Source organism: Giardia intestinalis, chromosome 5, assembly GCF_000002435.2.
Source record: "Giardia intestinalis strain WB C6 chromosome 5, whole genome shotgun sequence".
Classification (NCBI taxonomy): domain Eukaryota; phylum Fornicata; order Diplomonadida; family Hexamitidae; genus Giardia; species Giardia duodenalis.
In genome coordinates, this window is record NC_051860.1 from 2101821 (window position 1) to 2116192 (window position 14372).

At 49.4% G+C, this 14372-nt stretch overlaps 5 protein-coding genes across 5 annotated transcripts; 2 read left to right on the top strand and 3 right to left on the bottom strand.

Moving 5' to 3' along the window:
- Window positions 1-509: 509 nt before the first annotated feature.
- GL50803_003475 (Ankyrin repeat protein 1) lies at window positions 510-4034 on the top strand (the record flags this gene model as incomplete). Its single annotated transcript, XM_001707937.2, has 1 exon — window positions 510-4034. The coding sequence occupies one exon, from the start codon at window positions 510-512 to the stop codon at window positions 4032-4034; it is 3525 nt and encodes a 1174-aa protein (XP_001707989.2).
- GL50803_0016125 (Glycerol-3-phosphate dehydrogenase) lies at window positions 4024-7359 on the bottom strand (the record flags this gene model as incomplete). Its single annotated transcript, XM_001707936.1, has 1 exon — window positions 4024-7359. One exon carries the CDS (start codon window positions 7357-7359, stop codon window positions 4024-4026), a length of 3336 nt encoding a protein of 1111 aa, XP_001707988.1.
- Window positions 7360-7550: 191 nt separating this feature from the next.
- Window positions 7551-10010, bottom strand: GL50803_0014460 (Ubiquitin carboxyl-terminal hydrolase; the record flags this gene model as incomplete). Its single annotated transcript, XM_001707934.1, has 1 exon — window positions 7551-10010. One exon carries the CDS (start codon window positions 10008-10010, stop codon window positions 7551-7553), a length of 2460 nt encoding a protein of 819 aa, XP_001707986.1.
- Window positions 10011-10050: 40 nt separating this feature from the next.
- GL50803_0016124 (TCP-1 chaperonin subunit eta) lies at window positions 10051-11838 on the bottom strand (the record flags this gene model as incomplete). The annotated part of the gene is made up of 1 exon (XM_001707933.1): window positions 10051-11838. One exon carries the CDS (start codon window positions 11836-11838, stop codon window positions 10051-10053), a length of 1788 nt encoding a protein of 595 aa, XP_001707985.1.
- Window positions 11839-11864: 26 nt separating this feature from the next.
- GL50803_007474 (DNA-directed RNA polymerase RPB3) lies at window positions 11865-12845 on the top strand (the record flags this gene model as incomplete). Its single annotated transcript, XM_001707932.1, has 1 exon — window positions 11865-12845. One exon carries the CDS (start codon window positions 11865-11867, stop codon window positions 12843-12845), a length of 981 nt encoding a protein of 326 aa, XP_001707984.1.
- Window positions 12846-14372: the final 1527 nt, after the last annotated feature.

A 14372-nucleotide genomic window follows, 5' to 3' on the forward strand; every position in this document is an offset into this window, starting at 1 on the left:
TGGCAATGACGTTGGTATGCGCCGGGTACGAATGGTACCATTGCTGACTTCGAATGGGTCCGCATCAACTGGCGGAATTATCGGACAAGCTTCCTGGTCCGTTTTTTAAGCGTCTGTTTGTCTCAATGTGCAATCTATTTTTCCTGTCAATAACGCTAGCTACTGGGGAGTTTGCTAACTGCTTGCTATAGATACCTCAGTTACATGTGCTACACTTTCTTGTCAACAAGTCTGGGAAGCTTTACACTTAGACCTCGTTTAAAAGTATTGTATTAATTGTAATAACAGGTCAGTCGGTCTTTTTAGTGGCATAAGCTTCGCAACCATTTCACGGGCGACAGCCTCAGGGGCGTCCTACCATTGCAATTAATACAAATGCGCAATTGATGTTCTAGATATAACTAACGGTAACAACTGGCCTGTAGAATGTATGGTAACCTCTACTCGTTCTAATATACTACATAAAATTATTCTAGGAAACGCTGTGCATTTAGCAAATGAAACAAAAAATGCATAAGGTCCACTCCTGCCCGTTTGCCTTTGTAGGAGAGGGTACCACTAATTTAATGGTTGCGGCATCTCACGGGAATATTTCTGAGCTAGAGAAAAATCTCGACCAGGCGGGTTCATACAATGCCCGTGGCCAGACGGCTCTCATGCTCGCCGCAGAGCACGGTAATGAAGAGGCCATAAAGACCCTTGTTAAGGTAGAGTCGACCTTAGCAGATTCCAGTGGCCGAACCGCACTTATGTATGCCCTAGATCATGATCACTCACGCTGCGCCAAGATTCTGATTGAGAAGGAAGCAGGACGGCAAGACGAAGATGGAGAGACTGCATTGATGCTTGCAGTGAAGAAGAACAACTATAGATTAGCTCGCCTCCTTGCACGTTGGGAGGGAGGATATCAGAACACGCATGGCATGACTGCCCTGATGATGGCTGTGCAGTCGAACCACTTGGAGAGCACAAAACTGTTACTTCCACTAGAGATGGGTTGTCAGGATGAGCGAGGTTGGACAGCCCTTATGATGGCAGCGGACGCTGGAAACGTTATGAGAGTGGGCCTTCTGGCGCGTGCTGAGGCCGGAATTGTAGATAATGCAAAAGAAACTGCACTCATGAAGGCCGCTCGCAATGGTCATAATAACTGTGTTAGAATACTGGCTAAGCGGGAGGGCAGAGCGAGAAATGACAAAGGCTTCACGGCTTTGATGATTGCTGCATCTATGGGGTATAGTAGCTGTGTTAAGACGCTGCTTTTTGAAACAGGCCTGAGAAATACTGTCAAGGAAACAGCCTTGATTATAAGCATTAAAAGCAGACATGATGCGTGCGTCGACATCTTACTACCACATGAAGGAGAGTTTCCTGATTCACGAGGAGAGAATGCCTTGTTTTGGGCTATAAGAAACAACGATTTAACATATATAGATAAATTGATAGTTCATCTCAAAGGACGGCACTCTGCTCAAGGAAAAACAGCGCTGATGCTTGCAGTTGAGTTGCATAATATCCCTGCCATCCAAAAGCTCTTGCCGCACGAGGCACGGCTTTGTGACAACAAGGGCCGGTCAGCGCTCATGTATGCAGCAGAGCTGGGAAACGCAGTACTAGCTGCGCTGCTTGTGGACCATGAGGCAAAGATTCTCGACGTTTACGGTAGAACAGCTCTCATGCGCGCGATGAAGCATGGCTATATAGATTGCTTTCACGCTTTGTTATCTCACGAAGTTTTAGTAAGAAGTAGCAAAGGACTTTCAGTGCTGGATCTTTGTCTCAAGTGGGCGCTTGAGGGTGTTAGTGACTTTGAAGATCTTGATGATGAGGCGTTTTCCACTTCTACACTGGACTGCGATTCTACTGACTCTCTGCCCGTGTCAGGGCCTAATTTGGCCTACAACGAAATCGCCACATCTAAGATAAAGCTTATGGAGAACGATTATATCTCCACATCTACTCCTTGTCTCCAGCTGAGGATGGACAACAATGTGGACGAGAGCAACCCCAACATGGCTCCTTTGATGCAGAATATCTCGTTTAGTAGTAATTTAACCCCAAATAGTGAAGTATTAAGCTTTACTACAGATAGCAGTGCTGGGCTGGATATGCAGCTAGGCCTAACTGACTTGTCCTTTACATCAGAGCAGCTGCCTGGGAGCCTGCATCAGTCTCCAGGATCTTTAAATGCCCCCAGTACTACTCTGACAGCATCGGAAATTAGTAATGTCGACGCGAACGTCCTTTTGACGCCAGCACAAATGCACGGCCCATTCTGTGGAGCTAACCTTTTGTCTCGAGTTACCCCTTCTGACCTACCTGATACCACACAGTCCTCTTTGCGGTACTCTAGGTTGCCACCTTTGCCTTCATGTGTGCTGACTCCTGGTCCAGCAGTTCAACCAGTGCCTCAGCCTAAAGACCCAGAGCGGCAGGTTGCTGATGTCTCCTACGAGTCGTCACATGAAGCAAAAACACAGAAAAGTAGTGGGAAGCAGTCTTGGTTCAAGCACAAGGTTAAGAGCATTGGGACGAAGTTGTCCCTGCTCGGGCGAAAAGAGAAGCAAGCAGAGCCTGTAGAAAAAGAGCCGAGACCATCTGCTGTTATTCCTGTCAAAAAGGCAGTCGCACTACGCACACCTCGTCACCAAAAGCTTGGCGTGTACACGTCCTCTGATAGTGAGTCAGAGAACGATATAGGCCTCGGAATCATAGCGGTAGAGCCAGAAGATACAGTTCCTTCCAAGAGTAGAAGCCGTCCTTTTTCATTAAGATGCGCCACTGACAGGGACGCCACCGCTTCCGGGGTTATATGCGTTAGTAGTATGACCAATCTCTCGGACTCATCGTCACTAGCCCGTGTCTCCTCGAGTCACGCACCTGTTGATGCCATTGACCGGGGTGGAGTGAGGTTTGGAGAAATGAACGTGCCGGGATCTAAACCTATTAGTCGGATTTACAGTCTTAGCCGTCTATCCAAGGCGACTAGAGATGATATTGATGAATACAGAACACAGATCTCCTCGCATCTAGATAAGACGGATCAGCGCCTGGTGCTAACCCCGCGAAATCCCACCGTATTGTCTGCAGAGCGTACAATGCTCATGGAGTATGCTATAAAGGGAGATATCACTGGTGTGCAACGGCATCTTCACGAGCTAGGGGCCATGTGTACAACGGATGGAGACAGCTCTGGTGCAACGGCTTTGATGTTAGCAGTAATAGAAGACAACGTCAATGTGATACCTTATTTGTTGAACGAGCTAGGAATTGTCAATAAGAAGGGCTATACTGCTCTCATTTATGCTGCACAGGACGGTCTAGAAGAAACTGTCCCGCTCCTGCTTTTGGAAGCAGGGATGAAGAGTCAGACGGGGCGCACCGCTCTTATTCAGGCAGCGGCGTTCGGCCAGACGCCAATATTGCCTTATCTTATCCCGTCGGAAGCAGGCATCTGCACCAATAAAAGCCAAACGGCCCTAATGCGTGCGGCACAGAACGGACACTTTAGGTGTGTCGAAATTTTGAAAGAGAGTTCTAAAGAGATCAAGCGGGTTGACAAGGACGGCCGGACAGCTCTGTGGAAGGCAGCTTCTGACGGTCACATTGAATGCACTGCTATGCTTGCTCCTTTGGAGTCAAAGATTGCCGCTAAAGATGGGACGACTGCTCTCATTATGGCTGCAGAACGCGGCCATACAATGTGCGCCCGTATCCTCACTGCTTGGGAGGCCAGACTCACAGACAAAACACATACGACTGCGTTGATGTATGCAGCACGCGCTGGAAACATCGAGTGTGTGCGACTCCTTGCGCCCCTTGAGCAGCGTATGCGTCGTGTGGACGGAACAACAGCTCTAATCGTCTCCATCCGGGCCCGCAAGCCTGAGTGTACAAAGCTCCTCCTTGCAGAGGCAAATATGCGGAGTGGGGCAGGAGAGTCTGTGCTTGCCATTGCGAAACAGATGAACAGCATGGCATGCCACCAGGTCATTCTTAGCGCAAAGCACAATCAACAGGAATTCACTTCATAGCCGGAATGTTCTCGCACGCAACAAAGTCCGTCTGGCCGGCGACATTGCGAAGGACTGTTTGTCCTGCTGAGACGGGTGCCTCTACTTGGATTGCGGGTGTTGCATTAAGCTCTTTCAGAACCGAACTCATGCGATCGACAGGGACGGGCGTCTTGTTCTTTACGATAACATGAGGCTTCGCTCCGTTCAGAACAGGAATTGCTGTGGAGAATACCCCTAGAAGACGATTATCAACTACCTTGACGGAAAACTCATGCGGATCGAACTCCAACTTCAGAGTAATGTTCACGCCCGGCACAAGGTCCTGAAAGGCTGAGTTGGAAACGACCATCCTCGTAACTACCGTTGGAGACACCTCCCTAAACTTCTCCGTTGCTAGCACTTTACCTGTGCTAGTTGTGGAGACCGTGACGCGGACATTTGCCATGGCTCGCGTCGTTTTAAAGTAAATGAAAGTCTCACCGCTCTTGTCTGTGGGGCGCTTTGAAAGGGTGATGCTTTGCGGCATGAAGTACTTAATGTCACTCCGGTTCGTCTCACTCAGTGTCAGGTTAACAGATGGAGGATTGTAGGAGCGTGCAGTATCGCCAACGTCTATCGCAGCATTAAACCCTGCCAGCTTTCCTTCTGCAAAGGAAGACTCGGCGGACGGATGGCAATGAAGGTTTCCGCCCGCAGCATATAGGAGCTTGTCGCTGGCAACAGCACAACGGTTGTCCACCAAAAGCCCACAATACTGAGAACTCACGCCCTTACATCCCATCCCCTTGACAAGGGCCATCTGGGGCAGAGTACCAAGCGACGTCACGAGGCAATCACAAGCAACGGTCTCGGCCTCGTCTGCAGTCACCCCCTTTGTCAAGGGATTAACCGGGGCTATGCACACAGATTCTATTACGCCCTGTCCATTAATACGCGAAATGGATTTATTGTAGCTGATCGGAATATCAAACTCCTTTGTTAAAAGGTCCAAGTACTGAGAATTCCCTACAAGATGAGACTCTGGTTCATAGATACCGAGGACTTGTCCCCCTGAGATGGAGATCTGACGCGCTGCAAGCAGACCCGAATCTCCTGACCCAAAGATAACAACTCGCTTGCCTGGAAGAACATTGTCAAAGGCAATAGACCTCAGTGCAGCATCAGCGGTCATAACTCCATATGGGCGTGTTCCCGGGATAGCAGCATTAAAGCGGTGCTTTTCGCGGCTCCCCAGACAGAAAATAACAGCTTTGGCAGATATCTCAAGCTGTCCGACGTTTGCAGACATGCACTTCACAGTGAAAAGCTTACGAGATGTGTTGTAGCTACTGTCTAAAATAAACGTGTTCAAAATAGTTATAACGCCAGTCTTCATCAAATCTTCTCGAAGTTGCACTGCAAACTCAGGGCCTGTAAGCGCAGTTGAACCATCCCCGGCGTTGTGCGATCTATGAAGAGCATACATCAAGGACCCTCCCACATAAGCGTCTTTAGTGATGACCAATATCCTAGCATCGGGATTCGTGTCATAGGCAGCCAGAGCCGCTCCCAGACCGGCAGGTCCGGTACCAAGAACGACGAGATCAAAGGCATGTATACACTGAACAAGCTTTGTGCTGAGCGAAAAGGCATTCAGCGCAGACTCCTTAGTGTGCTTGGGTCCGAAAAGAAGGTTGCTCACCAGGCTAGCACGGATGCCGACCTCGCTGCAGTCCAGAGGGCGATACAGCTTGACATCAACAGTACTCGATGGGTATGCCTTGTCCATCGGGGTGTTGTGGCTTATTCGACAAACCTGTTCATAGGACACGCCAAGCCTCGCTGCCAAAAGCTTTCTTAGCTTGCTTGAGCAAAAGCTCCCCTGACAACGGCCAGCTGTTGCGCGGGTCCTTAGCTTTAGACCAGTAATGGACCTTGCGCCTTCGGTGATGGCGTTCTCGATGTCTGCCTCAGTAACGCACTCGCATCCGCAAACAATCTTTGAAAAGTTCAGATCCTTCTCAATAAGACCGTGGCGCTTATCCAACGCAGTGCGGCAGAGACGGCTAGTAATAGGGTACCAGAACCATGCTTCGGGTGGCTTCACGATGCTGCTCATCCGATGGGAAGGATAGCGCAGCTTGACCAGCTCGATCAAATATGCACCTATGGCAGGACCAGCGGTAAGACCAGGGGACTGTATTCCCGCGCATTGGATGAACCCGTCTTCATCTCTGATTACAAAGTCATTGGAAGGAAGAACTGCCCGAGCGCTAGCGAAGCTATACATGATCTCCTCTGGGACAATACGAGGACAGAGTGCATGAGCATGTGCGAAGATGGTAGAACGGCCATCCTCGGTCGTCTCGATGTCTGCCATATTAGACCCAGTGCTTCCTAAGGGTTCAGCCGTAGGGCCTACCATAACCGTTCCATCAACTGTGGGTATGATCAGCATCCCCTTTGATGAAGCGTTATTTGGGATAACAGAGAAGATAACTCTAGTGACAACGTCTTTCAGGTTTTTATCTAAAACATAGAGCTCGCCGCGACGCTTTGTGATGTTGATTGGGGTGGCGTTTTTCAGGAGCTCTGTAACAGATCCTGCATCAACACCGGTCGCATTAATAACAGTTTGCGCGTAGAGGTAAACAGGAGAAGAGCCCTGGCGAGAGATTCTCAGCTCAAAGATGACCTTTGGAGCAGACTCCACCAATGCGTCACCATCTTCTTCCGCTAGTCTATTAATTTTACGAATACCCGTAACCGTCGATCCACACGATATCTCTACACCATTTGCCATCGCACAGTTTGCCATTGCGTTGCACAATTCAAACGGATTGACAACACTGGTCTCGGGTATTGAAAGAGCGCCTTCGATAGAATCAATAGCTAAGTTAGGCTCTTCAAGCTTGACCCTTGCGGGTCCCCAGAGAGAGCACTCCAAGTCGAGCGCAGCACACGACTTTTGAAGTTCTTGCAAGGCGTTGAGTTCAGCCTCGTTTCTGGCAATTACCAGTTCTCCGCAGCGGCGCAATGATACGTTCAGGCTTTTGCAGAGATGCGCAAAGATTCTCCTCCCTTTTTGTTCCAACTGGGCTTTGAGAGTTCCCTGGGTCGTGTGCACTCCACAATGCACGATGCCACTATTTGCACGGGTTGTGGCAACGCTCGTCTCGAGACCCCTCTCTAGCAAAATTGACTTAAGAGTGGTGTGAGATGCTTCAAGGGCCGCGGAAACCCCGCTTATCCCACCCCCAATAATCGCAAGATCGTAAATGTCCGCCGATGCCAGCTTTGCAAACGGCTGAGGAGAGTCGAAGAATGTATGGCTCTGGATTGGTAAAGGGTGAGCGGTGGTCATTTTAAAAACATCTTTAGCCTTTGAGTTTTAAAATTATTGACTAAACACATCACAGAACTGCGATGCGGTGAGGGACGACCAAACGCTAGATTGGACACAAGTGCCTTATTTACTTTGTTGTGAAAAACGTGACGAACATCAATCTGCATTCAACGATTGATGCCTATTAGTGTACCTTGGAGCTCTACCTGCTACTCGTTGTCCTCGTAACCCTGAGGACTATGAGGCGGATTGTAGGTCTGGCACTCGTTGTAAATGTCGGCCATGTCCTGTCTGCGACTCTGCTCCTTATCAACCTTTCCTGTCCTGGTACGATGCTTCTTGCGTGCTTCACGCTCAGTGTTGTCCAGATCCCCACTGATACGACGGTACAAGAGAATATATGCCAACGGGGTGATAACTCTGACTTTTGGCACAGGGATAACACGCTCATCATTGGCTTCCCACCACTCTCCGGTCTCTTTAGAAAGAATATAAGCAAAATAATGACCGTAGTTTGTGCTTCCATAATGACAAATGACGGCTGTGAGCATGTACTTTTTCGGATCCGTGTCAGATTGATCTTCTATGTATGGACTGATGTCCAAGACATGAGGGTAACACACGTTATCCTCCTTCTTGACGAGATAGAACCTCCCGCAATTATCAAAAACTTGATCGAAGCGCTTCAAATGGATGATAAGATAGGGAGGCGCCTTGTAGAGCGTGCTACTATTCTTTCCACTCGGGTTTTGATGGTTCTCTTTGCCGCACCTCCAGCCTTCAATAATGCTTGACTTCGCATACTCTTTAAAGCAATCATCTAAGGACCAAAACTGCTTCGTCTTATAAGTCTGTGTGTGGCATTTCTGCATGAAAAGGCCTATGGCTGGCTTAAATAGCTCTTGAAAACACACGGTATTGCTAGCTCCTTTGGTATCATTTAATATGCTGTCTATAAGCTCTAGCTTACTACTCTTTAGAATGTATCTAATTGTGCTCTTCGCCAAAGGATCACTGGAGTTCTCAGGCTCGAGGTATGGATTGATGGTATAGCTTTCAGAAGAAAGTAAAGTGCTAAGCAAAGAACGTGGGAGGTCAGTGTATGTGTTTCTGAGGTATAGGTCGTACTGGAACAGCAGTAGTCTGAGCCCAACCTTGACTATGTCATTTATACCAGTCAGTGCAGGGCTCTTTGTTAACTGGGAATCATCACAGGGATTGAAGTAGGAGAACGCTAAGGTACTGGTGCAGAACTCTAAGGGCGTAGCAGTCTGTTGTGGATCGGGACAGCTACTACGGGATTGACAAGAACCAGAGTCACCAAGATTGACAGGGTCGATGCATAGAGATATGGCCACCTTTAAAAGTTGGGGTGTAGGGCGTGATAATGATGAGATGTTAGTAAGGTACTTGTGCTGCTTGTGATTATCGTAGGAGCAGGGGGAGGCATGCAGCATTGTTATGATAATTAGATGATCTGCCCCCAACTCACCGGAAAACTCGGATACTCTCCTAGACACCTTCTCTATTTCCTCATTCCCAAATGTTATTGGTTCATAGGTTAAACTAGAGAGGTGCATGTCGTCCTTGGCAGTGGGATCAGCGGCATCAGTAACGCGGCCTACATTATCTTGTAAGCTGTTCTCCTCCTCCCCTGAGTCTGAGCAAAGAGAAAGCTCGACCTGAGAGTGCGCAGATCTAATGTACTCTTCATCGTTACGGTAGTGATAGCTTAAAATTGTTCGGACAATAACATCTAGGTCAGTAAGATCGAACTCGTGGCTGTAGGCAGTTATAAGGAAATCATCGAAAAGGTTCTGCTTTCGAGAGAAAGAAATAAGACTGTTATAAATCATTTCGCGATATATGTCCTCCAATTCGCGGTGAATACAGTCAATGTGAAGACACTTAGTTGGGATGTAAAATCGGAATTCATGAATGCTTTTACATTTATCCTGAACATAGACCACAATGTGTGTCAGTGAAGTGGAACTATCATATGCTATTTTGTTATCAGCGGAAGCTGGGGAAACTAGACCTGAGTCGGGAGCAGACGGCAGTGGTAGAGATAGTCCAATCCCGTGTTGAAATCCAATACTGGTGTATCCACAATGAGTGCACACAGTACGAGATATCTCTGTTGTTTCTATACACTGCTCGAACGGCGAATCAAGCCCAACAAGCTTCGCAGAGCGAGACTTTTCATACGCGTCTTTGAGATCCTCGTTGCCATCTGGGTCATAATAGTTGCACTTCTTATTGTGGTTCTTGTTTGTGCCCCTGATCACGGCATCCAGCACCAGGGTCAGAACCTCGTGGGCATCCCCCTGAATGCCGTGGCGAATACCATCATACTTAGTCTCCATAAGTGAAAAGAGACTCTGTGGGCTAATTCCCAAGCAAACCGACCGTTCTTTTCTCATACGACGCACAACGTCTTCAAACTGCGCAATTACCTGGTTATAAAAATACATGTCCTCGTCTGTCTCAGAATTTGGAGGAATGCTCTCCTGGAGGCAAATCGGATACGAAATCGGTCTAATGGCGTTAAGGAACTGAAGAGCAGAATTGAAAAAGCATGTGTTTCCCGTATTCACAAGGCCGGAAACAGGCTTCTTCTTAAGAGAGTTGCCAGACGAGGTCAGTCTGGAACCCCAACTGCCGTTCATCAAAAACCCTAAATTTTATTTCAATTTACTTTCTTTCAATCTACTTTCCACCGTGACCTTGGAACATTCTCATCCCCTGTCCGGCGATTGCTCCGCCCATGCCTGCATCAGCAAGTCGCTGCTTCATATCAGCTGTTTGGCCACGGCCGGCATTGACGTCTTGGACGCTGGATTTTAGAACGATGGTTTGATCGATCCCCAGGATAGTTCTTGCTGCCTCAAAGGAAGCCTGGAGGGCATTGATGCGGATTAGAGATGGCTCCCAGACCATTGCAGACATACAGTCTATCGTCTTCATATCATTATTGATATCCACCCCGTGCCAACAGACTGATCCCTGCTTGATGGCCTGGGAATGCAGTGACCTAAGTTGCGCCAAAATGCATGTAGAATCAAACCCAGCATTTTCACAGAGTGAGTACGGAATAATCTCCAGAGCCTTTGCGATTGCTTCAAAGATCAGCTGATTCTTGCCAGAGATTGTCTTGGCATGCCTGTAGAGCATAGCAGACAAGTACATCTCTATGGAGCCACCTCCTGCGATGAATCTAGGATGTCTGATAGCACGCCTGACAACACAGATGGCGTCATGAAGTGAACGCTCGGATTCTTGAATGAACTGATCTGCGCCACCACGCAGGATGAAGGTACAGGTATTGACATGCTCAAAGTTTGTAAAGTAGTTGAAGCGCTCCACACCCATCTGCTTTTCTTCAAAGAGACCACACCTCTTACCTAAAACAGAATCTGTCAGGTCAGAAACAGCAGAAATAATGCGAGCACCACTACAGGCACTGATACGCTTCATGTCCTCGTCGAGTACACGGCCTGCGCAGAATACCCTGTGGTCTGCAAAGTACTGCGTCGCCAAGTCTCCAATGGACTTGTTTGAAAGAACAACCGTGGCACCTGCAGCGACAATCTTCTCCAGCTTTCCAAGAATAATCTTATACTCTGCGCTGACAATATCCTTGAACTTCTCTGGATCCGTTAGTCGTATCTCTGCGTTGTCTTTTTCTGCTTGCCACTCTAGTTCAAAGTTGAGGCAGCAAATGACAGGGTTTGCAATGCGCTTAGGTAGCTGCTCGTGTCCCGCATAGGTGAATGTCTTCTTAAACGCCACACCATGCACAAGTTGCGAATCCTGAAGAGCCCCTCCAAGCACTTTCTTCACCCCAATCAAGGTGTTCGCGTCAAGAATTTGCTTGCTAGATGTCTGGTCCTGTGCATCGTCAATAAGACTCATGACTGCATCCACAGTCATCTTGGAGAACTGCTCTTTGCATGGTGCAATCAACTTGCTATTCATTGCGGTGGCGGCCAAGGTTTCGAGCTTTTGGCGGAGCTCGTCGTTGAATCCAGTATTTCCAGGAACATACTCCGGCATATTGACCTCTATTTCTTTTATCTTTGCAATGCACATAGACAAGGCCTCCGACAGAACTCTGATGATAAGCCTGGGATGAACGTTAACTTCTATCAGCGGCATGCAGGACTTAAGAATACTGCCTGCTAAAACAACCACAGAGGTGGTCCCGTCACCTATCTCGCTGTCCTGCGACTTAGCGATATCGACAAGGCAACGGGCGGCAGGATGAACAATGTCTAAAAGCGTTATTATGGTCGCGCCATCATTAGAGACTGTAGGCTTGCCCTTAGAGACAATTAGCTTGTCCATGCCCCTAGGCCCCAACGTTGTCTGAAGCACGTCACTGATAGCCACACATGCTCGGATATTGGTCAGAAGCTGGCCCTTCCCTTGTGACGTATCCGTGCTATCTTTGAGAAGCAAAATAGTGGGACGCAGACCGAACTTAGGCTGAGCCATGAGGGTGATATTTAAATTTCATTTTAATGAACCCCTCAATTAAGATCCTTTCGAAGACGGACCTCAAACTAGAACTAGAGATCAGTGGTGTCGACATCTCATACGTCAACGGGCTTCGTAGAGCCATATATGCCGATGTGCCCACCCTTGCTATCGATATTGTTAAGTTTTTAGACAACAGTACAACCCTCACGGAAGAATTCATAGCGCACCGCTTGGGGCTCATTCCGTTGAGAACGGCAGGTTCTCTCAGTGCAATTTCCTATTGGTACACTTGCGACGAGGAGCACTCAACAGAGATCGAATGCCGCGAGTGCACATTCAAAGGAACTCTGAACATTTCTAATGACAGTACTAAAATACGGGTAGTCACGGATAAGGATATAAAGTTCGATCACGGGGGTATCAGTACTCTCAGCAACTATCTAGAGTCGTCTTTTGGAGCAGCAGAGACGCCGAGCATCCCCATTCTGAAGCTAGCACCTGGCGAATCCATCAATGCCCTTCTCTATGCACGCAAGGATAGGGGGAAGATTCATGCCAAATGGTGCCCTGCAGCCTGTGTGGTCCTCCGACCTCTGGCCAGGATCATTCTGTGCGATGAATTTGAAAGGCTCCCACAGCAACACAACGACGTTGCAAGAACATACATTAGTGAGACGTGCCCCAGGAATGTCTTTACTATTGAAAACCGTCGAGTGGTTGTCAAGGATTCCAATAGCTGCATCTTTTGTAATGATTGCTTCAATATTCCGATTTCCCTGGGCGAACAGGGCGATAATGCCAATACAATCTGGCATCCAGCGTTGGTTACTCAGCAGCCAAACGCATTCTACTTTAGTATAGAATCTAATGGCAGTATATCAGCCTATGATATCTTCCTGATGGCGTGTGATGAAATCAGTGCACGTGCAGATGAGATCCTTGCTGCGGCGACGAGTGTCTTCCAGGTTTCTGCAAAGGCCGACAACGTGATTATGTCCATTGAAGATGACTCATTAACATAAATGTCTAGGTATATACGGTGAACAATATGGCGAATGTTAATGGTATTTATTCTTTCCCCTGTTTCATTTAAAAAGGATATGTCAATGTGTGAGATTGCAGAATAATGTTATTGTACACAAACAACATTTTATCGGGTGGAGGTACTAAGCATAGATCGGATCATCATTAGACTGTTCAAGTAAACTACCCGGCTGAGTCGTCCCTCAAAGTGGCCTTTCATTGAATCTTAGCCCACCATTCGGCTCTGGTGAGGAAGAGAACCTCTTAATTTACTCTCTGCTTCACCGAGGCGGCCGCCCGCTGCTGCCCGAGCATCTCCGTGAGGATCGCCGCTCCTCGCGATGCCTCTAGGGTTCCTTCCTTCCTCTGGCTAGCTTGGGGCAACCATCGTCTGGCACCTGGGTGACCACACACTATCTCAGGGCCTGCTGTCGATCACGGCGATCTGGCTTCCACGTGGCCCTGGTGCTAGTTCTCCGTGACGAGAATCGCACGCCATGAGCCTCGGGTGTCCACCCCGTTCCTCGGGGTGCCTCTTCATCTCCCCATGACGTGAATCATCGACCCTGCTGTCGGAGGTGCGCTCCACGTACGCCTCCATCTTGGAGTCATAGTACGCATTCGTGGATGCCGACGGAGTACTCCCATGCGTTGTGTCGGGGGAGAAGTATGGCCCTCCTGCTCATGGATCGCAGTGCACTCTTGCAGGCGGTCCGTCACCCAGCACGAGACCGTGTCGACGCCCATCCTGTGCAGTGCATCTGGCTCAGTGACGTGTGGGCTGGTCCATCTGCACAGCACACCTGGGGTGATGCTTCGGTCTGTCGAGGCGTCGGTCCAGGACCACCTCTCTGAGAGGCGTCGTCTGAGGCACCAAGAGCGATTAGGACCGGTTCACCGAAGTCGGCTTGCTCGGTAGCCGGCACCCGCCTACTCGGGGGTGTCAGGCACTGCCAACTGCTGTGGCAGACCCCTGGCAGGTGGCCCGGGCCACCACTCTTCGGTGCAGGCAGGATCAGCCCGCCTCTGTCAGCCAAGCACCCCAGGGGCCGACTTGCCTGTCGAGGGATTCACATGGGCCGCGTGTGGGTCCATCCCGGCCAGCACGGCGAGTGATTAGTGCCATCACTGACTTCAGGCTCTCTGCCGCCTTGGGGGCTCCTTGAGACCGGCCAGGAAGGAGGCCCCCTGCCCCTCCGTGCTCCTGCACCCGGTGGTGACCGTCGAGCCATGTTGCTTCGCCGGGCCTGTCGCTTCTGTGACTGCCCCGTCGCGTCGCTGTCGTCGGCACGGGCAGTGAGCGGGGCATCTCCTTCAGCTCCTGGTGAGCAGGTTCTGTCCCCCGCAGCACAGAAGCATGCGCAGGGCCCCGAGGGATCGAGCCCAGGGGTGCAGCGCGTCGCAGCCGGAGGAAGGCCCCGACGCAGCTCCTCGGGACGGGGCATACTCGCCTGGCAGAGGCCGTCTACTGTTGGAATGTTCGCTATGTCGAGCAAGACCGCTGTGTTCCATCAGTCTGCGCCTCT